Consider the following 27841-nt stretch of genomic DNA (forward strand, 5'->3'; position numbering starts at 1 on the left):
AATTACACTTTACTTTTTTTTTTTTTTTTTTTTGCGGTCGCCGGTAAACAGTTAATTACCGGCGATCGCAAAACAGGGGTCGCTAAAACCGACCCCCGATCATGCTCTTTGGGGTCTCGGCTACCCCCGGCAGCCGAGACCCCAAAGATTCTCGCGGGGCCGGCCGGTGGGCGCACTGCGCATGCGCCCGCCACTTTCAAGATGGCGGCGCCCACCGGGAGCCACGAGGAGCATCGGGGGAGATAGGTAAGTATTGGGGGGCTACCTGGGACTCCTTTTCGATCACATCGGAGGATAGAGAAATTAAAAAGAGATCGCGTTTTTTTTTTTTTTGCGATCGCCGGTAAACAGTTAATTACCGGCGATCGCAAATGCGGGTTGGGTTAAAAACTACCAGAATCATGTTCATGTTAATTAACGGCGCTGTGGTTTAAGTACCCTTAGCGGCTGCCGTTAAAAGGCGTATCGGCGGTCGCTAAGGGGTTAAATGTGGATTCAAGTAATGACGTTCAAGAAAGACTCTTGTAATTTCATAATATAAAATGTCACCAACCCGAATACTTACATAGGCATTGCATTTTCCATCTTCAAAGAGGTCATCAACATCTATCAGGTCGCTCAGTTCATCAAACAATGAAGAATCTGATTAAAAAAAACAAAAAACACTGTACAATAGATGTGTGTACTGCAACCAAAGTATCACCAAAACAATCTGTCGCTACAATCTGACTCAGGGATCAGAACAACAAACTAGAGATGGGCGAATATGTTCAGAAAACAGTCGCCAAACAAATTCAGCATGGTACATTCGGATTCAAAAAAAGTCGGTAACATTCGGTAAAAGAATGAAAGCCGGAAATTCATATGCGGCGTACAGTAAAATCAACTGACAGGTTAGAATAGAATAGATATATACTCATAGAATACATAAATACACATAAAATCACTGCAATAGCAGACAGGATAGAAAAGATGGATTACATACAGTTAATAGAATAGGTAGATATATAGATATCTGTGACAAATACAATTAGTTCAGTGTGTGTGCACCTTGCTGTACATGTATTTAAAAATATATATTTTTCTGAAGAAAAAAAAAAAAAAAAAAAAGTGTCGTGGGCTCCCACGTAAATTTTCATAACTAGCAGAGGGGGCTGACGTTTATAGCCTGGAAAGGGGATAATACCCATGGAGTTTCCTATCAGCTCACAGCTGTATACTTAACCTTTACTGGCTACTAAAATGGGGGACCCTAAAAAAAAAATAAAAAAAAAAAAGACGTAGGGCCCCCCTATAATTAACAACCAGAAGGCAAAGGCTATGCAGGCTATGCAGGCAAAGGCGGGCTGAAATTAATAGCCAAAGAAGGGGCCATGGATACTGCCACCCCTCAGGCTAAAAAAAAAAAAAAAAAAATCACCTCTCAGTCACCCCAGAAAAAGCGCATCTATATGAGCCGCCAATCCTGGCTCTTAGCCTCGCTCTTCCCACTTGCCCTATAGTGGTGGCAAGTGGGGTGATAGTTGGGGGGGTTGATGTCACCTTTGTATTGTCAGGTGACATCAAGCCCCGAGGTTAGTAATGCAATCTGACACCCCCATTACTAACCCCAGTCACATTGTAAGTAAACACAGACACCCAGAATAAAGTCCTTTAACCCCTTTATGCCATCGGACGAAATAGTACATCCGATGGTAGAACCACGCCGAGAGAAACTCGCATGGTGCAGAGGCGAGTTCACCGGGAGAATTTCACTGTGGTGAACTCACCTCTGCACCATGCAACTTTCTCACGGTGCTAGAGGGGATCTCACTGAGGTCACCGCAGTTCAGCCCGGCTGGGAACACAGCCTCAGTGATGTCACTGCTAGTCACTGAGGCTGCGCTCGCAGACGCTCAGTCACCAGTGGTTCTCAGCCTGGACGGTCGCATCTTGGCACCGTCCAGGTTGAAAACTATTTCTCCCTCAGACATGGATTACAGTGTGGGACAGAATGACAGACAGGTATGGTATATTGTTGATTATTTTTAGTTTATTACAGGTGAACGAGGGCTTCGGTGGAATTAGACGAGGTTGTAAATATGATTTCATTAAGAATATTAAAGGAGTCTGTGTCATTCTTTCAATTAGAGGACTTTTCTGGGTGTCTGTTTTCATACAATGTGACAATGGGGTTAATAATGGGGGCATCTTATTGACGACTCTCCATTACTAACCTCGTGGGCTTGATGTCACCTGACAATACAAAAGGTGACACCTTTCCCAGCCCATTCCATGCGACTCTTTTTTAGGCAGGGCCACCTGATGCTTTATCATTCATGTGAGGTATCCTATACTTGATTCATTTTGATCTTCTGTGTAGGCGGTTAACTTGTGTCCACTTATTTGGTACTGGATCACTCCTGCCTTTGAATTGCAGTTTTTGCTATATTAGGATTCCCTGTGTTCCCGTTTGTCTCTAGATTATATTTTCATTATCAATCGGCATTAGGTCTCATTTCGTTGGCATATTTTCATTGCTGTGGATTTATTTTCAGACTGTCACACATAACAGTATCACTGTAGGTATATATATATATATATATATATATATATATATATATATATATATATATATATATATATATATATATATATATATATATATATATATATTAATTACACACATTTTTATTTATCTCCAGAGTGACTCATGGTTTCTGGTATACTATTTTTGATGATATATATGTGAAAAAAAAAAACTTTTTTCATTGTGGTGTTCTGATCGTATCCATTTATACCCACACACATCATGTACTGGTATCTGTATTCTTGATTTCAGCATTTTTTTTTTTGCATGTCACCTGGTTATGGGCTCATGTTGTATTCTGACAACGTGGGAACCGCGGTTCTGACCAGCGGCGATGATTTCACCACCGATCAGAAGCACTACACCAGTGTTTCCCACGATGTCACACAGCTTGGGAACAGCTGACTTTTATGCTATGTATGTTCGGCTATATTCGGAGATTTAATCAATGATTAAATTGGTGAATACTGCAAATTTGATGATGATATGAACCGAATATTGAAATATTTGCTCATCTCTAGCACTAACACTGTAACCCCCACAAACAGAGAAATACTCGTCAATAACTGGCACCTAATGTTTTTTTTCCAGGCTGTTACAATGTATAACACCAACATATTTATACTACATGTCTCAAAACAAATTAAAAAAAAAAAACGAACCTCACTGGCAGGGCATGATGGGCTTTCTCCTTTAAGGAAAAGTGGGGGTTCCTTAATTGATAATATGAGCGTCCTACTTCCCAATTAATCGATGGAGCTGCACAGTGATTGGACAAGATAGATGATGAGGGGCTGCTCTGACCAATGGTAGGACAGTTTTGCTTCTAAATTAACAGAAAAAAAAAAGAGGCAGGACAATGCCCTCTACACTGGGGGATCTCCATGAAAAAAACTGTCCAAATATTCATATATATTGAAAGGCAATGAAATAGACTCCAATATGAGGTTGCTATGGAAGCCATAGAGTAATTCTTCTCCCACAGTCTTACTTGTTCTTATTTTCCACCTGCCTTCCCCCCGACACTTCTTCAATCCTCCCTTTCTGTAGGTGCTCATACACTTCAGGCCACTCTTCGGCCAACAGGTCATTTCCCCCCATGTGGCTACACACATCAGATTTCATATGTGGGGATAAAAGGCTGGAAGTGATAACACCCAACATGCCTGACGCTTCTTCCCCTCCACATGCCGTGATATTCAGCGGCTTTGGCCTACATTCCTGTATTGTGAATGGGTAATGGGAGGATTTCTGCATCCTAAACAGGCAGCCCATTCTTAGAAGAGGCGATAACTATTCGATCTATGGATGTCCACCTCTTGGTAGCCGCACCAATCAGCTGGTAATACTAGGCTTATAAAGTACAGCGCTGTGGCTGGAAGCAACCAAGGGGATTGCCACTTGCTGAAGAGTTGTGGCCCCTTCAAATAGCCGACTACCATTGTACCCCACTTTTTCTCTTCCCTTTCGCATAGTTTTACAATCTGTAGTGACATTACACAGGATGGAGGAATCTATATTGTATCTATGCATCTCCTTTTTGTTTGCGGCTTTTAGCATTTTTAATGATAAAAAAAAAGTAGAAATACATTAGAGCTGTGTAACGGAGAAAAATAATATGTTACGAATGGCAATGACTATTATAGATGATCCACAGCTGAATAATGTGATCTGATCTGTAGCATAGAGGCTAAAAGGGCTTTCCCAGCTAGTAAATGAAGGCCACCAGAATCTGTGATCTATGGCACCTACAATGCAGGGGCTGTGCGGCTACTGGCATTTTCTCAGCACACTCTGTGGCTGGACGGCAGGGCTGGTACAGCTCGAGGTCAGAAGTGGCGCTGTGCAGAGTGAACCCAGAAGGTGCCCACCCGCCCATCTGTGCTAGGGATAAGTCTTCATTTAGAAATGATTTCCTCATCATCTTCATAGGAGGAGTGGTGAGCGTTACACTGCACTGATGCCGCCCAGTCATCACCTGCATCGTGATTTCCATTCATGATGGACAATGACTGATCAGACGCACGACTGACAGCCCCCACTAAAATATCATGGGTCCTGCTGAGGAGTGCATTGATTTAACTGGAACAATAGCCCAGTGAACCTTTACAGAGGTCCAGCAAGTAGGTATTTCCCCTGTTCCCAGAGCTTTATTATTGCCACAATACCGGAGATTGAGGTTATATTTAGTCACTGAGAAAAAGACACAGTTCAACACCTGCTCACTGTCCATTAAACAAGCGGCAGCCTGGGAAGCCGAGCCCCTCAGACCCTTCCCCCAGATTCATTTTTGGCAATGTTAAATTAACTGTCCCAAATTTAAACTTAAAAAGGTTGTCCAATCAGTGGATACAGATGACGGGTTTGTGACGGGGTGTACGGCAGAGCAAGAAGGGGCAACAGGCCAAGGGATGATTCCACAGATTATCAAGAACGCTGGAACAACACATGCAGGTAGAGCTACAGAGTCCACAATTAGTCCAACGGAACAGGTTCGGGGGCACCTCCCGATAATCCTTGTGCCAGGTAACAAAGCAATAGTCCACACGAGTCCAAGGGATCCCAAAACAATCTCACGAACGACGAGATATGTCCTCAGCTCAAGTCTCGCCACGTTCGCTTCCACAGTCCCAGATGGGCGTGGGGTCTTGCCTCAGCTAAGAATCCCCACTCCTTCTCCTTCAAGGATCAACTCACATCTGATCTCAAAATAAGAATGGATTGTCTGAGCTCCTGGGATCCGCCCATGAAGGGGGGTAGGGGTCACACCTTCTATTCAATGGTTGGGTCCACCAGAAGATTCTAGACTGGTGGGCTCCACGTAGTCAATGTAGTATGTACATTTGACTAGCCACCTGCTGTGAGGAAGAATGGCTATTCTTTCACTAGTGGTGTTGACAAAGCTTAATTACATTATAGCTTAGGGCTGCAAGTATTGGGGAAAGGAGACATATTGTTACAGGTGAACTCCCCGCACAAGAAAATACATAAATTACAGCTAATAGACACCAGAGAACAGTTACATACATCAAATGGCATATTATTCAAATACAGGACAAGGCAAAAGTACATATCATGACAGGGTCCAAGGACATGTCATTATCAGATCAGTGGGGGCCGACACCTAGCACCTACACTGACAATATGGTTGTCATGATGTGACTGTCCTGGTGTGACACGACCTGGCAGGTGGTCGGTCACAAAACGGCGAAACACACAAGGGTACACCGGGGACACTATAACAACGGTGGGTCCTGTTGGTAGGGAACGGGGAATGGGCACCTCCTGCACTCACCTGAGGCTGTGCCCTGATCTTGCTACCGTCCTTATACGGGTTCTTTCAACCCGTCGCCGACCAGGATACCTAGTCCCTCACTTGCCCTGCTCTAATCTCTATGTAGGGAACTGGCAGGTGAGAGCACTGGTCCCAGAGCTGCACTAATACAACACTGGGAAAGTTACAAACAACAAAGGGACAAAGAAACAATAACACCACACTTAAGGTACCGTCACATTTAGGGACGCTGCAGCGATCTAGACAACGATGCCGATCGCTGCAGCGTCGCTGTTTGGTCGCTGGAGAGCTGTCACACAGACAGCTCTCCAGCGTCCAACGATGCCGAAGTCCCCGGGTAACCAGGGTAAACATCGGATTACTAAGCGCAGGGCTGCGCTTAGTAACCCGATGTTTACCCTGGTTACCATTGTAAAAGTTAAAAAAAAAAAAAACTACATACTTACATTCCTGTTGCATCCCTCGCCTTCAGCTTCCCTGCACTGTGTAAGCGCTGGCCGGAAAGCAGAACAGTGACGTCACCGCTGTGCTCTGCTTTACGGCCGGCCGGCGCTGACACTGGGGGACGCAGGGTAAACAATGGTAACCAGGGTAAACATCGGGTTACTAAGCGCGGCCCTGCGCTTAGTAACCCGATGTTTACCCTGGTTACAAGTGAAGACACGCCGATTCAGCGATGTCAGCGGGTGATCCAGCGACGAAATAAAGTCCTGGACTATCCCCAGCGACCAACAATCTCCCAGCAGGGACCTGATCGTTGATCGCTGTCACGCATAACGATTTCGGTAACGATATCGTTGCTACATCACAAAAAGCAACGATATCGTTATGTGTGACGGTACCTTTAGCTTTCTCTGCTGCAATGCACTACGCAGCAGAGTAAGGCACCAGGAATAAGTATTCAGCTGTAGAACAACAGCACTCAGCAAGCACCTATTCCAGCAAGGTTGGTATCCAAAGGACTTGTATAATTAACAGTCAGCTGATGAACCAGGTGACCTTTTAAAGGAAGGTGGGAGTGGTCACCACCCGCAACAGCAGAACAAGCTGCAATGCAGTTACACCAGCGGTCACTGGGGAAAAACTGCATTAACCCCCGATGACCTGAAAGGGAAAAAAAGGTTTTAATCTGAAGGAAACCAAATCTGCCACAAATCCAAACATGGATCGTGACAGTACCCCCCTTTCAATGAGGGGCCTCTGGACACTCAACACCGAACCTCACCACATAACCTATAGTGAGGATGCCTCAATCCTCCAACGTTCACCTCGGCAGTCACCTGACTCCCAGGTTTACGGGAAACGTGGCCTGATGAAAATGCCACCAGCGAAGGCTCCGGAGGCGCCACAATCCTCCAGAGGGTCAACCTGGGGAATGAGTTGTGTACATGCATAACTGGGGGTAACTCCAACTGATAAGTCCCTGGGCTAAGAATAGCTGACACCCGATATGGCCCAATCACCCTGGAACTCCAGGACCCTGTTGCACACTGCCACCTGATGTTTTTGGTGGAAACCCATACATACTCATTCACACCCAGGTCCGGACCGGAACGTTTATTTCCATGCATGCGTCTGCCACAATATGGCGAACTCCTAGAGGAATTGACAACAGAGGCGTCCCCCTGTGTCACCAAACTCACACCCCCATTATGCTCAGAGGGAGCCACCACCCTCCTCTGACCCCTCCTCCTAAGAGGTCTCTGACACAACGGCATAGCATAAAGTGTGGGTAGAGTCTTGCCCCTACTTTCTGGCAGCATCTCTGCTGCCCCCACTGGAGAGGAAGGGGTAGGTTGTAGAAGGACGGCAGAGACAGTTGCCCCTGGGCAGCAGCCCTCACAACTGATCCCAGCTGACCACTTCCCTTGACCGCCAATCTATGACCGGGTTGTGTTTTTTTAACCAAGGGAGTGCTAAAATGATGGGTGTTGGTATTCCCCCCCTCCAGACGTAGCACGACAGGAACTCCTCATTATGAGTCCCTATACGCAGGTGTATATCATCCACGACTTGGGTCACCCACCCCTGGCTGAGTGGTACGGAGTCAATGGCCTGGACGTTTGGGGGTTTAGTTAGTGTTGTACACCTCAGGCCATGGGTCTGAACAAAATGAGCATCCACCAGATTGACACCTGCTCCACTGTCCACAAGCACCGGTATACACTCAGTTACCCCGCCAACCACTACTTCAGCTGACAGGTTACACTGAGGAGAAGATATGGAGGAAATATACAATCCCTGGCCGCCTCCCTCCACACGACCAGGGGGACGTGGCTTCTTAGGTGGTACAGGTATTTTGGCGCGAGCTGGGCACACACCGATAAAATGACCAGTCTGCCCACAGTAAAAACATGCACCCACACTAACGTGAACCACAGGCAACCCCGTTTGGGAAACAACTCCTCCCACCTGCATGGGTTCATCCACCTGCTCAGGTGTGTCCCCCTCCCTAGCAATGACTACCGGAGACACATTAGGTGTATGTCTCTCCCTCAAGCGTCTATCTACCCGGATGGCAAGGGACATGGCGGCCTCCAATGACCTGGGGGCGGCATACTGCACAAGAGCATCATGCAACCTTGGAGACAGACCCTGCCTAAAATGGCTCCTAAGGGCAGGGTCATTCCACTGTGTGTCAGTGGCCCACCTCTTGAACTCCGAGCAGTAATCCTCAGCCTGCCGAGCCCCTTGCTTGATTTTACGCAGTCGAGATTCTGCCAGGGAGACGCCATCAGGATCCCCATTCAGAAGCGCCAAAGCCGCAAAAAACTCATTCACCGACCGTAAAGATGGCGAACCGGCAGGCAGGGAGAAAGCCAAGGATTGAGGATCACCCTTAAGAAGGGAGGTTAACACCCCCACACGCTGTTCCTCACTCCCTGGTGAACGAGGGCGGAGCCTGAAGTATAGTTTACAGGCTTCCTGAAAAACCAAAAATGTATCTCTCCCTCCAGAGAACCTGTCAGGAAGAGATATATTGGGCTCTGGTTGAGCGTGTACCTGGGCCAAAGCCCAAAACCCACCAACTGCTGCACCACCTCACCACGAAGCACCTTAAACTCATCGGTGAGGGTCTGAAGCAGTTGGGCAAAGGCCTGCATTTGAGCCATAGCTCCCCAGAAAAAAAAAAATGGGATGGTTGGTTATAATGTCACGATGTGACTGTCCTGGTGTGACACGACCTGGCAGGTGGTCGGTTACAAAACGGCGAAACACACTAGGGTACATCGGGGACACTATAACAACGGTGGGTCCAGTCGGTAGGGAACGGGGAATGGACCCCTCCTGCACTCGCCTGAGGATGTGCCCTGATCTTGCTACCGTCCCTATACGGGTTCTTTCAACCCGTCGCCGACTAGGATATCTAGTCCCTCACTTGCCCTGCTCTAATTCCTATGTAGGGAACTGGCAGGTGAGAGCACTGGTCCCACCACTGCACTAATACAACACTGGGAAAGTTACAAACAACAAAAGGGACAAAAACAATAACACCACACTTAGCTTTCTCTGTTGCAATGCACCACACAGCAGAGTAAGGCACCAGGAATGAGTATTCAGCTGTAGAACAACAGCACTAAGCAAGCTCCTATTCCAGCAAGGTTGGTATCCAAAGGACCTGTATAACCAACAGTCAGCTGATGCACCAGGTGACCTTTTAAAGGAAGGTGGGAGTGGTCACCACCCACATCAGCAGAACAAGCTGCAATGCAATTACACCAGCGGCCACTGGGGAAAAACTGCATTAACCCCCGATGACCTGAAAGGAAAAAAGGTTTTAATCTGAAGGAAACCAGATCTGCCACAGATCCAAACATGGATCGTGACAATGGTATTTGCACTATCGAATGTAAATATGGAACAGAACTGCAAAACGTAATTCATTCAGTGTGAAGCGGCCGCTGTTCGGCAGCACCCAGAGCAAGCATCCTCTGACTGAGCAAACCTTTAATGGCCCTGACTGCAGAGGTGATGGGATGCTGGGGAATACAGCAACGTACATTTTACGTAATCCTATATGGAAGCATTTACAGGACCCAAAACTGTGTGCCACCATTCTGGCCGACTCTTCACACTTGTGATTGTACAAATAAAACGTAAAAATAGATTTCATTATTATAAAATGGTTTAACGTTCCTTACTGAAAGCTGTATACAGAGCCGCAGGCCCCGCCGTTAATAGTAATGTGTCCAGGTATACCGGCCGTGGTGATGATTACTCCTGGGTGACACACGCCAATACCCAGATGTGATGTCAGCTGTATACAGAGCCGCAGGCCCCGCCGTTACCAGTAATGTGACCAGGTATACCGGCCGTGGTGGTGATTACTCCTGGGTGACACATGCCAATACCCAGATGTGATGTCAGCTGTATACAGAGCCGCAGGCCCCGCCGTTACCGGTAATGTGACTAGGTATACAGGCCGTGGTGGTGATTACTCCTGGGTGACACACCAATACTCAGATGTGATGTCAGCTGTATATACACCGCCCCAGAGTCCTGGTCGTTGCAGTAATGTTATTCTTCCACAAGGGGGAGTGATATTACGTCTGATGTCACTACAGGAGTCCACCCTGCCAGGTATCACAAACCATACACCACACTTCACACTCCAGTCCACCAGGGGGAGCAAAGGTTCTATCTACTAGGCCACTCCTCACATTAGGGTAAAACTGGTGGGTTTGATAGAAAGTTAGAGAGAAGCTGACTGGGCATTGCCCAGGCAACACCTGTCAGGCAGACAGCGGGAAAGGAGGAACACCACAAAGCTGCGGACAGAGGGCCCCAGACAGGGGTGGGACCCTGTTGCAGGCCTAGCACGAGACAGAAAGACACGGAGCTGTGCCTGCAACCCATGCGGCAGCATCCTAAGGAAGGACGAGAAAGGAAGTGTATTGTAGAAAGTGAGACACGAAGTCATAGCACAAGGAGAAAACCAGAAGGAGTTCTGCTCTGAAAGAGGCTGTCTCCCTCTGAGGCGCGTAGCCGGTAGCCGGAACACCGAGGGAGTAATAGACTCTACGCTTTACTTCGGAGGACAGTCAATTCCAAGTTGGCTGCCCGACCTAAATACCTAAGAAGACACGGTGGCAAATTGTGGGGGTCGGGGCGTCTCTAGGGTCCCTATAAACAAGCCTCAGGCCATTAGTCATACGGGTTTGTCATATCCACACCATCTGGGGGACAGAGAGGAAGAGATAACATCTAGAACATCTACAAGAGTTGTGAGGACCTTACCGAGTTGCTCAGCAGGGAGGTACTACAACACCCAGGCGCTAGTAGAAAGGCTACTGAATTCCAGCTGGATAACGGGACTCTAGATGTGCCTTCGGACCGGCCGGACTCTGCCTACCTTGTGGTCTGGTGCCCTGGACTGTGGATGCTGAAGCCTTCAGTAAAAGGTAAAGAGACTGCAACCCTGTGTCCTCGTTATTCCTGTGCTTTACATCATCCACCATCTACTACTTACTTCACCTGTGGGAAGATATGGCAGCTAGCTGCCATAACATCACCCCAGCGGACCCCTAAGCAGCGTCGGTCAACCTGACCGAATACCACAGGTGGCGACACGAACCTTATTCTATAAACTGTCGTCCTTTTATTGGACGCCCCGAAAGGGCCACCGACCGGGTCAAGCCACCGTGACATCCCCACCAAGAACAGTAGGGCCCAGATCAGAGTACCCCATTGCCCTGACATGAGGGCGATCCATATACAGAGCCACAGACACCGCCGTTACCGGTGATGTGACCAGGTATACCGGCCGTGGTGGTGATTACTCCTGGGAGACACATGCCAATACTGAGATGTGATGTCAGCTGTATACAGAGCCGAAGACCCCGCCGTTACCGGTAATGTGACCGGGTATACCGGCCGTGTTGGTGATTACTCCTGGGTGACACACACCAATACTGAGATGTGATGTCAGCTGTATACAGAGCCGCAGGCCCCGTCGTTACCGGTAATGTGACAGGGTATACCGGCCGTGGTGGTGATTTCTCCTGGGTGACACCAATACTGAGATGTGATGTCAGCTGTATACAGAGCCGCAGGCCCCGCCGTTACCGGTAATGTGACCAGGTATACCGGCCGTGGTGGTGATTACTCCTGGGTGACACACGCCAATACTGAGATGTGATGTCAGCTGTATAGAGCCACAGACCCTGCTGTTACCGGTGATGTGACCGGGTATACCGGCCGTGGTGGTGATTACTCCTGGGTGACACGCGCCAATACTGAGATGTGATGTCAGCTGTATACAGAGCCGCAGGCCCCGCCGTTACCGGTAATGTGACCAGGTATACCAGCCGTGGTAGTGATTACTCCTGGGTGACACACGCCAATACTGAGATGTGATGTCAGCTGTATAGAGCCACAGACCCTGCCGTTACCGGTGATGTGACCGGGTATACCGGCCGTGGTGATGATTACTCCTGGGTGACACGCCAATACTGAGATGTGATGTCAGTTGTATACAGAGCCGCAGGCCCCGCCGTTACCGGTAATGTACGAGGTACACATAAATATGGCCATTTTTATGCGCTAAAAGCTCTCATTTTTCATATTTCTAGTGCAGTAATGCAGTTCAAATTTCGTGTTTTCAAGTTTGCATGTTTTGGCGCTACAGTGTGCTGCCCTTTTTACTTAACTATATACGAGTTGGCGACTCTGGGTTCAGCACCTGTTCACACTCAGTCTATGTTTGGATGTGCAGGTCAGGTTTTTGAAATGTATTCTTTAGCCTTCTGATCGTGCACTCCCCGCCTCCTAGCCACAGGTGTTTTAATTATAGTAGGTCCAATACCCCTCCACAGAAAGAGAGAATTTGAGTCCAAGAAGAGGTTTCACATGTACCCATTCAGATGGAGACGTTTATTCTCGGTGAGGTAGGTCAAGCGTAGGACCTCGTATAAGAGAGATGCCGTAAAGTGGCTACGAGGTACACATAAATATGGCCATTTTTATGCGCTAAAAGCTCTCATTTTTCATATTTCTAGTGCAGTAATGCAGTTCAAATTTCGTGTTTTCAAGTTTGCATGTTTTGGCGCTACAGTGTGCTGCCCTTTTTACTTAACTATATACGAGTTGGCGACTCTGGGTTCAGCACCTGTTCACACTCAGTCTATGTTTGGATGTGCAGGTCAGGTTTTTGAAATGTATTCTTTAGCCTTCTGATCGTGCACTCCCCGCCTCCTAGCCACAGGTGTTTTAATTATAGTAGGTCCAATACCCCTCCACAGAAAGAGAGAATTTGAGTCCAAGAAGAGGTTTCACATGTACCCATTCAGATGGAGACGTTTATTCTCGGTGAGGTAGGTCAAGCGTAGGACCTCGTATAAGAGAGATGCCGTAAAGTGGCTACGAGGTACACATAAATATGGCCATTTTTATGCGCTAAAAGCTCTCATTTTTCATATTTCTAGTGCAGTAATGCAGTTCAAATTTCGTGTTTTCAAGTTTGCATGTTTTGGCGCTACAGTGTGCTGCCCTTTTTACTTAACTATATACGAGTTGGCGACTCTGGGTTCAGCACCTGTTCACACTCAGTCTATGTTTGGATGTGCAGGTCAGGTTTTTGAAATGTATTCTTTAGCCTTCTGATCGTGCACTCCCCGCCTCCTAGCCACAGGTGTTTTAATTATAGTAGGTCCAATACCCCTCCACAGAAAGAGAGAATTTGAGTCCAAGAAGAGGTTTCACATGTACCCATTCAGATGGAGACGTTTATTCTCGGTGAGGTAGGTCAAGCGTAGGACCTCGTATAAGAGAGATGCCGTAAAGTGGCTACGAGGTACACATAAATATGGCCATTTTTATGCGCTAAAAGCTCTCATTTTTCATATTTCTAGTGCAGTAATGCAGTTCAAATTTCGTGTTTTCAAGTTTGCATGTTTTGGCGCTACAGTGTGCTGCCCTTTTTACTTAACTATATACGAGTTGGCGACTCTGGGTTCAGCACCTGTTCACACTCAGTCTATGTTTGGATGTGCAGGTCAGGTTTTTGAAATGTATTCTTTAGCCTTCTGATCGTGCACTCCCCGCCTCCTAGCCACAGGTGTTTTAATTATAGTAGGTCCAATACCCCTCCACAGAAAGAGAGAATTTGAGTCCAAGAAGAGGTTTCACATGTACCCATTCAGATGGAGACGTTTATTCTCGGTGAGGTAGGTCAAGCGTAGGACCTCGTATAAGAGAGATGCCGTAAAGTGGCTACGAGGTACACATAAATATGGCCATTTTTATGCGCTAAAAGCTCTCATTTTTCATATTTCTAGTGCAGTAATGCAGTTCAAATTTCGTGTTTTCAAGTTTGCATGTTTTGGCGCTACAGTGTGCTGCCCTTTTTACTTAACTATATACGAGTTGGCGACTCTGGGTTCAGCACCTGTTCACACTCAGTCTATGTTTGGATGTGCAGGTCAGGTTTTTGAAATGTATACAGAGCCGCAGACCCGCCGTTACCGGTAATGTGACCAGGTATACCGGCCGTGGTGGTGATTACTCCTGGGTGACACACACCAATACCCAGATGTGATGTCAGCTGTATACAGAGCCGCAGACCCCGCCGTTACCGGTAATGTGACCGGGTATACCGGCCGTGGTGATGATTACTCCTGGGTGACACACACCAATACCCAGATGTGATGTCAGTTGTATACAGAGCCGCAGGCCCCGCCGCTACCGGTAGTGTGACCAGGTATACCTGCCGTGGTGGTGATTACTCCTGGGTGACACGCCAATACCCAGATGTGATGTCTGCTGTATACAGAGCCGCAGACCCCGCCGTTACCGGTAATGTGACCGGGTATACCGGTCATGGTGGTGATTACTCCTGGGTGACACGCCAAAACTGAGATGTGATGTCAGCTGTATACAGAGCCGCAGGTCCCGCCGTTACCGGTAATGTGACCGGGTATACCGGCCGTGGTGGTGATTACTCCTGGGTGACACACGCCAATACTGAGATGTAATGTCAGCTGTATACAGAGCCGCAGGCCCGCCGTTACCGGTAACGTGACCAGGTATACCGGCCGTGGTGGTGATTACTCCTGGGAGACACACGCCAATACTGAGATGTGATGTCAGCTGTATACAGAGCCGCAGGCCCCGCCATTACCGGTAATGTGACCAGGTATACCGGCCGTGGTGGTGATTACTCCTGGGAGACACGCCAATACTGAGATGTGATGTCAGCTGTATACAGAGCCGCAGACCCCGCCCCGGCCGTGGTGGTGATTACTCCTGGGTGACACACGCCAATACTGAGATGTAATGTCAGCTGTATACAGAGCCGCAGGCCCCGCCGTTACCGGTAATGTGACCGGGTATACCGGCCGTGGTGGTGATTACTCCTGGGTGACACACGCCAATACTGAGATGTGATGTCAGCTGTATACAGAGCCGTAGGCCCCGCCGTTACCGGTAATGTGACCGGGTATACCGGCCGTGGTGGTGATTACTCCTGGGTGACACACGCCAATACTGAGATGTGATGTCAGTTGTATAGAGAGCCGCAGGCCCCGCCGTTACCGGTAATGTGACCGGGTATACCGGCCGTGGTGGTGATTACTCCTGGGTGACACACAGATACTGAGATGTGATGTCAGCTGTATACAGAGCCGCAGGACCGCCGTTACCGGTAATGTGACCAGGTATACCGGCCGTGGTGGTGATTACTCCTGGGTGACACACAGATACTGAGATGTGATGTCAGCTGTATACAGAGCCGCAGGCCCGCCGTTACCGGTAATGTGACCGGGTATACCGGCCATGGTGGTGATTACTCCTGGGAGACACACACACCAATATCCAGATGTGATGTCAGCTGTATACAGAGCCGCAGGCCCCGCCGTTACCGGGAATGTGACCGGGTATACCGGCCGTGGTGGTGATTACTCCTGGGTGACACACACCAATACTGAGATGTGATGTCAGCTGTATACAGAGCCGCAGACCCCGCCGTTACCGGTAATGTGACCAGGTATACCGGCCGTGGTGGTGATTACTCCTGGGTGACACACGCCAATACTGAGATGTGATGTCAGCTGTATAGAGCCACAGACCCTGCTGTTACCGGTGATGTGACCGGGTATACCGGCCGTGGTGGTGATTACTCCTGGGTGACACGCGCCAATACTGAGATGTGATGTCAGCTGTATACAGAGCCGCAGGCCCCGCCGTTACCGGTAATGTGACCAGGTATACCAGCCGTGGTAGTGATTACTCCTGGGTGACACACGCCAATACTGAGATGTGATGTCAGCTGTATAGAGCCACAGACCCTGCCGTTACCGGTGATGTGACCGGGTATACCGGCCGTGGTGATGATTACTCCTGGGTGACACGCCAATACTGAGATGTGATGTCAGTTGTATACAGAGCCGCAGACCCGCCGTTACCGGTAATGTGACCAGGTATACCGGCCGTGGTGGTGATTACTCCTGGGTGACACACACCAATACCCAGATGTGATGTCAGCTGTATACAGAGCCGCAGACCCCGCCGTTACCGGTAATGTGACCGGGTATACCGGCCGTGGTGATGATTACTCCTGGGTGACACACACCAATACCCAGATGTGATGTCAGTTGTATACAGAGCCGCAGGCCCCGCCGCTACCGGTAGTGTGACCAGGTATACCTGCCGTGGTGGTGATTACTCCTGGGTGACACGCCAATACCCAGATGTGATGTCTGCTGTATACAGAGCCGCAGACCCCGCCGTTACCGGTAATGTGACCGGGTATACCGGCCGTGGTGGTGATTACTCCTGGGTGACACACGCCAATACTGAGATGTAATGTCAGCTGTATACAGAGCCGCAGGCCCGCCGTTACCGGTAATGTGACCGGGTATACCGGCCGTGGTGGTGATTACTCCTGGGTGACACACGCCAAAACTGAGATGTGATGTCAGCTGTATACAGAGCCGCAGACCCCGCCGTTACCGGTAATGTGACCGGGTATACCGGCCGTGGTGGTGATTACTCCTGGGTGACACACGCCAATACTGAGATGTAATGTCAGCTGTATACAGAGCCGCAGGCCCGCCGTTACCGGTAACGTGACCAGGTATACCGGCCGTGGTGGTGATTACTCCTGGGAGACACACGCCAATACTGAGATGTGATGTCAGCTGTATACAGAGCCGCAGGCCCCGCCGTTACCGGTAATGTGACCAGGTATACCGGCCGTGGTGGTGATTACTCCTGGGTGACACGCCAATACCCAGATGTGATGTTAGCTGTATACAGAGCCGCAGGCCCGCCGTTACCGGTAATGTGACCAGGTATACCGGCCGTGGTGGTGATTACTCCTGGGTGACACACAGATACTGAGATGTGATGTCAGCTGTATACAGAGCCGCAGACCCCGCCGTTACCGGTAATGTGACCGGGTATACCGGCCGTGGTGGTGATTACTCCTGGGTGACACACCAATACTGAGATGTGATGTCAGCTGTATACAGAGCCGCAGGCCCCGCCGTTACCGGTAATGTGACCGGGTATACCGGCCGTGGTGGTGATTACTCCTGGGTGACACACGCCAATACCCAGATGTGATGTCAGCTGTATACAAAGCCGCAGGCCCCGCCGTTACCGGTAATGTGACCGGGTATACCGGCCGTGGTGGCGATTACTCCTGGGTGACTCACCAATACTGAGATGTGATGTCAGCTGTATACAGACCGCAGGCCCCGCCGTTACCGGTAATGTGACCGGGTATACCGGCCGTGGTGGTGATTACTCCTGGGTGACACACGCCAATACCCAGATGTGATGTCAGCTGTATACAGAGCCGCAGGCCCCGCCGTTACCGGTAATGTGACCGGGTATACCGGCCGTGGTGGTGATTACTCCTGGGTGACACACGCCAATACCCAGATGTGATGTCAGCTGTATACAGAGCCGCAGGCCCCGCCGTTACCGGTAATGTGACCGGGTATACCGGCCGTGGTGGTGATTACTCCTGGGTGACACACGCCAATACTGAGATGTGATGTCAGCTGTATACAGAGCCGCAGACCCCGCCGTTACCGGTAATGTGACCAGGTATACCGGCCGTGTGGTGATTACTCCTGGGTGACACACGCCAATACCCAGATGTGATGTCAGCTGTATACAAAGCCGCAGGCCCCGCCGTTACCGGTAATGTGACCGGTGTAAGACTCATGCTGGTGTGGTAGTTGGAGGCAGGTATATCTCGCCCAGGTGTTTGTCCTATGTGAATTAGGCCACTCAGTATCTTCAGGGTGCTAATGGGCTAATGATTGCAGGAATAAAAGATGACCAGCTGGGTGTTTCCAGTGTCTGCCTGGGGCACACAGATTGCCTGCCTGTGTGGGACAAACGTGAGTGAAGAGCTCTGCTTAAGAATTGTGTGATGTTAGCTGGGTGGGAGAAGCCCCCCCAGTTGTTGAGATAGCTACGTATTTGTTTAGTTAGTGCCGGACAGGCTAGGATTTATTTTTATGTTTTGTTTTTGTGTTGCTTTCACGTTAATAAATCTGACCTGAGGTCAGCCTACTCAGAAACCTGCTGTACGCCTCAGATTCAATGCACAAACCACGTGACCTTTGACCCCAGCAAAGGCGATCCCAGAGTGTTTTGTCACATTGTGGTGGAGAACGCGGGCATACCGTGGCACAGGCGACAGCATGGAAGACGTGGTGAAAGCCTTAGTACAGTCCACTGCCGTACAGCAGCAGGCCACTGCCGCACAGCACGAAGCTAATCGCTTGATGGCCGCACAGCTGAAGGAGTTAGTGGACATGACGGTTGCAGACCGCCAACTTCAACAGGTGGCGCAGCGCCTGGTGAGCATGCCTGACGCTGACCCGGAAGCAGAGTCCAGAAGGATCCATGTGAGTCGATACTGGCAAAAGCTGACTGCAGAAGATGACGTCGAGGCATACCTGACAACGTTTGAGCGGACGGCGTTGAGAGAGAAGTGGCCGAAGGCACGATGGGCCGATTTGATCGCCCCGTTTCTCTCCGGCGAGGCCCAAAAAGCTTACCATGATTTGGACCCGGAGGTCGCTCAGGACTTTGAGAAACTGAAAGCTGAGATCCTGGCCCGGCTGGGTGTGACGACGGCTGTCCGGGCACAGAGGGTACATCAGTGGACATACCAGCAAGATAAACCGGCGCGGTCTCAGATGTTCGACCTGATCTACTTAACAAAGAAATGGCTGCAACCCGAGGTACTGACAATACCCGAAATAATCCAGCGGGTTGTCCTGGACAAGTACCTGAGAGTACTACCCCCAGCGCTGAAAAGGTGGGTAAGCCAAGGAAATCCCACGACAGCGGATCAACTTGTGGAGTTGGTCGAGCGTTATTCCGTGGCAGAAGGACTTCCCGACGACACCGCCAACCCCCGGTCTGTGCCTCCTCCTCGTGGAACCGGTAAGACTGTTCCAGGGACTACGGGTGAAGGAAAATCGCTTAAAACTGTGGGGGAGGAACCCGGGACTGCTCGTACTCCGAGACCAAGAGTATTGGACGGTGGTCTCAGTAGGGGACCTGTTAGGTGTTTCCGCTGCCATGAGAAGGGTCATGTTTCTGCGAACTGTCCTGTTACCGCTGAACCAATGCAGTGCGACGTTATAGACTCTAGAAAACGCATATCTTTGGTTACACACCTAGTGAGTGTGAATGCGGGTCAAAATGATACAGCAAAACACCTGTGTGAATTATCTGTTGATGGGAAAAATGTTGTGGCATTACTAGACTCTGGGAGTGTGGTGACTCTGGTGAAAACTAGTCTGGTGGCACTTCCGTCTGGTCTGTCTGACAAGTTTTCTGTGACGTGTGTGCATGGTGACACCCGCTCGTACTTAACAGCGGTCATATGGATTTCTACTCCCTATGGGTCAGTGCAGCACAAAGTGGGACTCGTTCCCGCATTGTTACAGGATGTAATCCTGGGCAGGGATTTTCCATATTTCTGGCAGTTGTGGGAGAATCAGTTGCTCCTTCACGGTAGCTGTACCCGTGAATCTTCTCCCATGCCATCTGGAGGTCCTGAGTCCCTAGAGGAGACCCCACAGGAAGATGTTGCTGGGGAGATTAGTGAATCTAACCTTCAGTTCCCCTTCTCCGTCATGGCGGGGGAAACAGAGGAAACTGAGGAACCTCAGAGAGAGGCGGAGGCAGACAGCCAACCGGCACCCTGCCTGCCAGATTTGGGAGTCCAGGTGGATGACTTCCACAGCGAGCAAATGAAAGATCCTACCCTGACTCCGGCTAGGAAAAATGTAAAAATGATAGATGGGGTACCCGTAGAACCTGACACTAGGCTAGCGTACCCGTATATGGTTCTTGAAAATGATTTGCTCTACCAGGTAGAAAAAAAAGGGGAAGACACAGTGCAACGGTTAGTGGTACCCAAACCTTATCGGCGGAAGGTACTGGATTTGGCCCACGGACATATAATGGGGGGACATCTGGGGGTACAGAAAACCACAGAAAGGATATTGCATTGTTTTGTGTGGCCTGGAATACATTGTGATGTGCGTAACTATTGTGAGTCCTGTCCAGAGTGCCAAATCGCGGCCCCTAAATCTCAGTTCCGTAGCCCTTTGGTACCCCTTCCTATCATCGGGGTCCCTTTTGAGAGAATTGGGATGGATTTGGTTGGGCCCCTTCCACGATCCGCACGCGGGCACCAACATATCCTCGTCATCGTGGACTATGCCACTCGTTACCCGGAAGCCGTCCCTTTGCGTAACACAGCTACCAAGACGATCGCCAAGGAATTGGTACAAGTGTTTAGTCGGGTGGGAATTCCACAACAGATACTCACCGACCAGGGGACTCCCTTTATGTCGAGGGTAATGAAGGAGCTCTGCAGGCTCTTACAAATAGACCCGTTGCGTACGTCTATCTATCACCCTCAAACAGATGGCCTGGTTGAGCGCTTCAACAAAACCTTAAAACAGATGCTCCGGAAGGCGATAGACAAAGATGGGAAGAACTGGGATTACTTGTTACCCTATTTGCTGTTTGCCATTAGGGAAGTTCCCCAGTCTTCCACAGGGTTTTCGCCTTTCGAACTGTTGTACGCCCGTCGTCCCCGGGGACTGCTGGACGTCGCAAAAGAAACCTGGGAAGGTCAAGTCACTCCCTTTAAAACGGTGATCGACCATGTAACACAAATGCAGGATCGTATTGCCGCTGTCATGCCCATTGTTAGGGACCATATGTTACAGGCCCAGGGAGCCCAGAGGCAAAGTTATGATAGAGGCGCTAAGGTCCGTACATTTGCACCCGGCGATAGGGTGTTGGTCCTAATCCCTACGGTGGATAGTAAATTCCTGGCGAAATGGCAGGGCCCATTTGAGGTCCGAGAAAGAGTTGGTGAAGTGAACTATAAAGTGTACCAGCCGGGTAAGAGAAAACCGGGACAGATTTATCATGTGAATCTGATAAAAACCTGGAAAGACCGCTCTGCCCTAACGGCGGATCTGCCCCGTCCGGTTTGTTCACCTACTGTACCAGAGGTGCAGGTTGCTGAGACTCTCTCAGAACGACAAAAATCTGAGGTTAAGCAATTTTTGTTACAGAACCGACAGTTTTTCTCCGAAAAACCTGGCCGGACTAAGTTGGTGAAACATGAGATTGTCACAGAGCCTGGCGTCACTGTTCATGTGAAGCCCTACCGGATTCCGGAAGCCCGCCGTGAAGCCGTCTCCCGGGAAGTGATGGCAATGTTGGACTTAGGAGTCATTGAGGAGTCACACAGCGCCTGGTCCAGTCCAATTGTGTTGATACCTAAACCGGATGGCTCCATCCGGTTTTGTAATGACTTTAGGAAACTGAATGCAGTTTCTAAATTTGATGCGTACCCTATGCCCCGGGTCGATGAGTTGATCGACCGGCTTGGTAAAGCCCGATACATTACGACCCTGGATTTAACAAAGGGGTACTGGCAGATTCCTCTGGCCGAGGCAGCCAGAGAGAAGACGGCATTTGCTACACCGGAAGGTCTGTTCCAGTAAGTCTATATGCCGTTTGGACTTCACGGAGCTCCTGCAACGTTCCAGAGATTGATGGATCGAGTCTTGAGGCCTCACAGACAGTACGCCTCTGCCTACCTGGATGACATCGTAATTTACAGCATGGACTGGGAAACTCATCTCCAGAAGGTACAAGCGGTGATTGATGACCTGCGAGATGCAGGTTTAACGGCAAACCCCAAGAAATGCCACATCGGGCTTGAAGAAGCCCGATACTTGGGCTACGTGATTGGCCGAGGAGTGGTTAAACCCCAGATCGATAAAATACAGGCAATTCAGGGCTGGCCACAACCAGTGAACAAGAAACAAGTGCAGGCTTTCCTGGGGATTGCCGGCTATTATCGCCGGTTCATACCCAATTTTGCAGCCATGGCTACTCCCTTGACGGATCTTACCAAGGGGAAGGGTTCCGTCATGGTAAAATGGACCTCAGCTGCTGAAGAGGCCTTCCACAGCCTGAAACGGGCTTTGTGCTCTCAGCCCGTACTAGTGACTCCTGATTTCAGCAGCGAGTTTGTGGTACAAACTGATGCCTCTGATACTGGTGTCGGAGCTGTACTTTCCCAGGTGAGGGATGGAGTCGAACACCCGGTCCTCTATCTCAGTCGGAAACTGAATGTACATGAGCAGAGGTATGCGGTGGTTGAAAAAGAGTGCCTAGCCATTAAATGGGCTCTCGACTCCCTCAAGTATTACCTGGCTGGTAGGAAGTTTAGGCTGGTCACAGACCATGCCCCTCTCAAGTGGATGCACCTCCACAAGGACCGTAATAGTCAGGTAACCCGGTGGTTCCTTGCCCTGCAGGCTTACTCTTTTACGGTGGAGCACCGACCTGGGGTGCAGATGGGGAACGCCGATGCCCTATCCCGAGTGCACTGTTTCAAAAGTGTTCTTGCTCGACCGGAGTGGTCTGAGCAAGGGGGGGGGGGGGATATGTAAGACTCATGCTGGTGTGGTAGTTGGAGGCAGATATATCTCGCCCAGGTGTTTGTCCTATGTGAATTAGGCCACTCAGTATCTTCAGGGTGCTAATGGGTTAATGATTGCAGGAATAAAAGATGACCAGCTGGGTGTTTCCAGTGTCTGCCTGGGGCACACAGATTGCCTGCCTGTGTGGGACAAACGTGAGTGAAGAGCTCTGCTTAAGAATTGTGTGATGTTAGCTGGGTGGGAGAAGCCCCCCCAGTTGTTGAGATAGCTACGTATTTGTTTAGTTAGTGCCGGACAGGCTAGGATTTATTTTTATGTTTTGTTTTTGTGTTGCTTTCACGTTAATAAATCTGACCTGAGGTCAGCCTACTCAGAAACCTGCTGTACGCCTCAGATTCAATGCACAAACCACGTGACCTTTGACCCCAGCAAAGGCGATCCCAGAGTGTTTTGTCACACCGGGTATACCGGCCGTGATGGTGATTACTCCTGGGTGACACACCAATACTGAGATGTGATGTCAGCTGTATACAGAGCCGCAGACCCCGCCGTTACCGGTAATGTGACCGGGTATACCGGCCGTGGTGGTGATTACTCCTGGGTGACACACCAATACTGAGATGTGATGTCAGCTGTATACAGAGCCGCAAACCCTGCCGTTACCGGTAATGTGACCGGGTATACCGGCCGTGGTGGTGATTACTCCTGGGTGACACACCAATACTAAGATGTGATGTCACCTGTATACAGAGCCGCAGACCCCGCCGTTACCGGTAATGTGACCAGGTATACCGGCCGTGGTGGTGATTACTCCTGGGTGACACCAATACTGAGATGTGATGTCAGCTGTATACAGAGCCGCAGGCCCCGCCGTTACCGGTAATGTGACCGGGTATACCGGCCGTGGTGGTGATTACCCCTGGGTGACACGCCAATACCCAGATGTGATGTCAGCTGTATACAGAGCCGCAGGCCCGCCGTTACCGGTAATGTGACCAGGTATACCGGCCGTGGTGGTGATTACTCCTGGGTGACACACAGATACTGAGATGTGATGTCAGCTGTATACAGAGCCGCAGACCCCGCCGTTACCGGTAATGTGACCGGGTATACCGGCCGTGGTGGTGATTACTCCTGGGTGACACACCAATACCCAGATGTGATGTCAGCTGTATACAGAGCCGCAGGCCCGCCGTTACCGGTAATGTGACCGGGTATACCGGCCGTAGTGGTGATTACTCCTGGGTGACACACGCCAATACTGAGATGTGATGTCAGCTGTATACAGAGCCGCAGACCCCGCCGTTACCGGTAATGTGACCGGGTATACCGGCCGTGGTGATGATTACTCCTGGGTGACACACCAATACTGAGATGTGATGTCAGCTGTATACAGAGCCGCAGGCCCGCCGTTACCGGTAATGTGACCGGGTATACCGGCCGTGGTGGTGATTACTCCTGGGTGACACACGCCAATACCCAGATGTGATGTCAGCTGTATACAGAGCCGCAGACCCCGCCGTTACCGATAATGTGACCGGGTATACCGGCCGTGGTGGTGATTACTCCTGGGTGACACACGCCAATACCCAGATGTGATGTCAGCTGTATACAAAGCCGCAGGCCCCGCCGTTACCGGTAATGTGACCGGGTATACCGGCCGTGGTGGTGATTACTCCTGGGTGACACACCAATACGGAGATGTGATGTCCGCTGTATACATAGCCGCAGACCCCGCCGTTACCGGTAATGTGACCAGGTATACCGGCCATGGTGGTGATTACTCCTGGGTGACACACGACAATACCCAGATGTGATGTCAGCTGTATACAGACCGCAGGCCCCGCCGTTACCGGTAATGTGACCGGGTATACCGGCCGTGGTGGTGATTACTCCTGGGTGACACACGCCAATACCCAGATGTGATGTCAGCTGTATACAGAGCCGCAGGCCCCGCCGTTACCGGTAATGTGACCGGGTATACCGGCCGTGGTGGTGATTACTCCTGGGTGACACACGCCAATACCCAGATGTGATGTCAGCTGTATACAGAGCCGCAGGCCCCGCCGTTACCGGTAATGTGACCGGGTATACCGGCTGTGGTGGTGATTACTCCTGGGTGACACACCAATACTGAGATGTGATGTCAGCTGTATACAGAGCCACAGACCTGCCGTTACTGGTAATGTGACCGGGTATACCGGCCGTGGTGGTGATTACTCCTGGGTGACACACCAATACTGAGATGTGATGTCAGCTGTATACAGAGCCACAGACCTGCCGTTACTGGTAATGTGACCGGGTATACCGGCCGTGGTGGTGATTACTCCTGGGTGACACACCAATACTGAGATGTGATGTCAGCTGTATACAGAGCCGCAGGCCCCGCCGTTACCGGTAATGTGACCGGGTATACCGGCCGTGGTGGTGATTACTCCTGGGTGACACACCAATACTGAGATGTGATGTCAGCTGTATACAGAGCCGCAGAAACCGCCGTTACCGGTAATGTGACCGGGTATACCGGCCGTGGTGGTGATTACTCCTGGGTGACACACCAATACTGAGATGTGATGTCAGCTGTATACAGAGCCGCAGGCCCCGCCGTTACCGGTGATGTGACCGGGTATACCGGCCGTGGTGGTGATTACTCCTGGGTGACACACGCCAATACCCAGATGTGATGTCAGCTGTATACAGAGCCGCAGGCCCCGCCGTTACCGGTAATGTGACCGGGTATACCGGCCGTGGTGGTGATTACTCCTGGGTGACACACCAATACTGAGATGTGATGTCAGCTGTATACAGAGCCGCAGAAACCGCCGTTACCGGTAATGTGACCGGGTATACCGGCCGTGGTGGTGATTACTCCTGGGTGACACACCAATACTGAGATGTGATGTCAGCTGTATACAGAGCCGCAGGCCCCGCCGTTACCGGTGATGTGACCGGGTATACCGGCCGTGGTGGTGATTACTCCTGGGTGACACACGCCAATACCCAGATGTGATGTCAGCTGTATACAGAGCCGCAGAAACCGCCGTTACCGGTAATGTGACCGGGTATACCGGCCGTGGTGGTGATTACTCCTGGGTGACACACCAATACTGAGATGTGATGTCACCTGTATACAGAGCCGCAGACCCCGCCGTTACCGGTAATGTGACCGGGTATACCGGCCGTGGTGGTGATTACTCCTGGGTGACACACCAATACTGAGATGTGATGTCAGCTGTATACAGAGCCGCAGACCCCGCCGTTACCGGTAATGTGACCGGGTACACCGGCCGTGGTGGTGATTACTCCTGGGTGACACACCAATACTGAGATGTGATGTCAGCTGTATACAGAGCCGCAGACCCCGCCGTTACTGGTAATCTGACCGGGTATACCGGCGTGGTGGTGATTACTCCTGGGTGACACCAATACTGAGATGTGATGTCAGCTGTATACAGAGCCGCAGACCCCGCCGTTACCGGTGATGTGACCGGGTATACCGGCCGTGGTGGTGATTACTCCTGGGTGACACGCCAATACTGAGATGTGATGTCAGCTGTATACAGAGCCGCAGGCCCCGCCGTTACCGGTAATGTGACCGGGTATACCGGCCGTAGTGGTGATTACTCCTGGGTGACACACAGATACTGAGATGTGATGTCAGCTGTATACAGAGCCGCAGGCCCCGCCGTTACCGGTAATGTGACCGGGTATACCGGCCGTGGTGGTGATTATTCCTGGGTGACACACCAATACTGAGATGTGATGTCAGCTGTATACAGAGCCGCAGGCCCCGCCGTTACCGGTAATGTGACCGGGTATACCGGCCGTGGTGGTGATTATTCCTGGGTGACACACCAATACTGAGATGTGATGTCAGCTGTATACAGAGCCGCAGACCCCGCCGTTACCGGAAATGTGACCGGGTATACCGGCCGTGATGGTGATTACTCCTGGGTGACACACACCAATACTGAGATGTGATGTCAGCTGTATACAGAGCCGCAGACCCCGCCGTTACCGGAAATGTGACCGGGTATACCGGCCGTGGTGGTGATTACTCCTGGGTGACACACGCCAATACTGAGATGTGATGTCAGCTGTATACAGAGCCGCAGACCCCGCCGTTACCGGTAATGTGACCAGGTATACCGACCGTGGTGGTGATTACTCCTGGGTGACACACCAATACTGAGATGTGATGTCAGCTGTATACAGAGCCGCAGGCCCCGCCGTTACCGGTAATGTGACCAGGTATACCGGCCGTGGTGGTGATTACTCCTGGGTGACACACGCCAATACCCAGATGTGATGTCAGCTGCATACAGAGCCGCAGGCCCCGCCGTTACCGGTAATGTGACCAGGTATACCGGCCGTGGTGGTGATTACTCCTGGGTGACACACCAATACTGAGATGTGATGTCAGCTGTATACAGAGCCGCAGGCCCCGCCGTTACCGGTAATGTGACCGGGTATACCGGCCGTGATGGTGATTACTCCTGGGTGACACACCAATACTGAGATGTGATGTCAGCTGTATACAACGCCGCAGGCCCCGCAGTTACCGGTAATGTGACCGGGTATACCGGCCGTGGTGGTTATTACTCCTGGGTGACACACCAATACTGAGATGTGATGTCAGCTGTATACAGAGCCACAGACCTGCCGTTACTGGTAATGTGACCGGGTATACCGGCCGTGGTGGTGATTACTCCTGGGTGACACACCAATACTGAGATGTGATGTCAGCTGTATACAGAGCCGCAGGCCCCGCCGTTACCGGTAATGTGACCGGGTATACCGGCCGTGGTGGTGATTACTCCTGGGTGACACACGCCAATACTGAGATGTGATGTCAGCTGTATACAGAGCCGCAGACCCCGCCGTTACCGGTAATGTGACCGGGTATACCGGCCGTAGTGGTGATTACTCCTGGGTGACATGCCAATACCCAGATGTGATGTCTGCTGTATACAGAGCCGCAGACCCCGCCGTTACCGGTAATGTGACCAGGTATACCGGCCGTAGTGG

General features: G+C 50.5%; 1 protein-coding gene across 2 annotated transcripts in view; it reads right to left on the reverse strand.

Annotated features, from left to right (window-relative positions):
• The window catches only part of ATF6 (activating transcription factor 6), a 182339-nt gene that overhangs the window by 147519 nt on the left and 6979 nt on the right, over window positions 1-27841 (reverse strand). For both annotated transcript variants that reach the window (XM_069737202.1, XM_069737203.1), the window contains exon 2: window positions 566-642. In XM_069737202.1, the coding sequence (XP_069593303.1) occupies window positions 566-642 (77 nt within the window). The remainder of the gene's footprint in view (window positions 1-565; window positions 643-27841) is intronic.

The sequence above is a fragment of the Ranitomeya imitator genome, chromosome 8, assembly GCF_032444005.1.
Source record: "Ranitomeya imitator isolate aRanImi1 chromosome 8, aRanImi1.pri, whole genome shotgun sequence".
Lineage (NCBI taxonomy): Eukaryota > Metazoa > Chordata > Amphibia > Anura > Dendrobatidae > Ranitomeya > Ranitomeya imitator.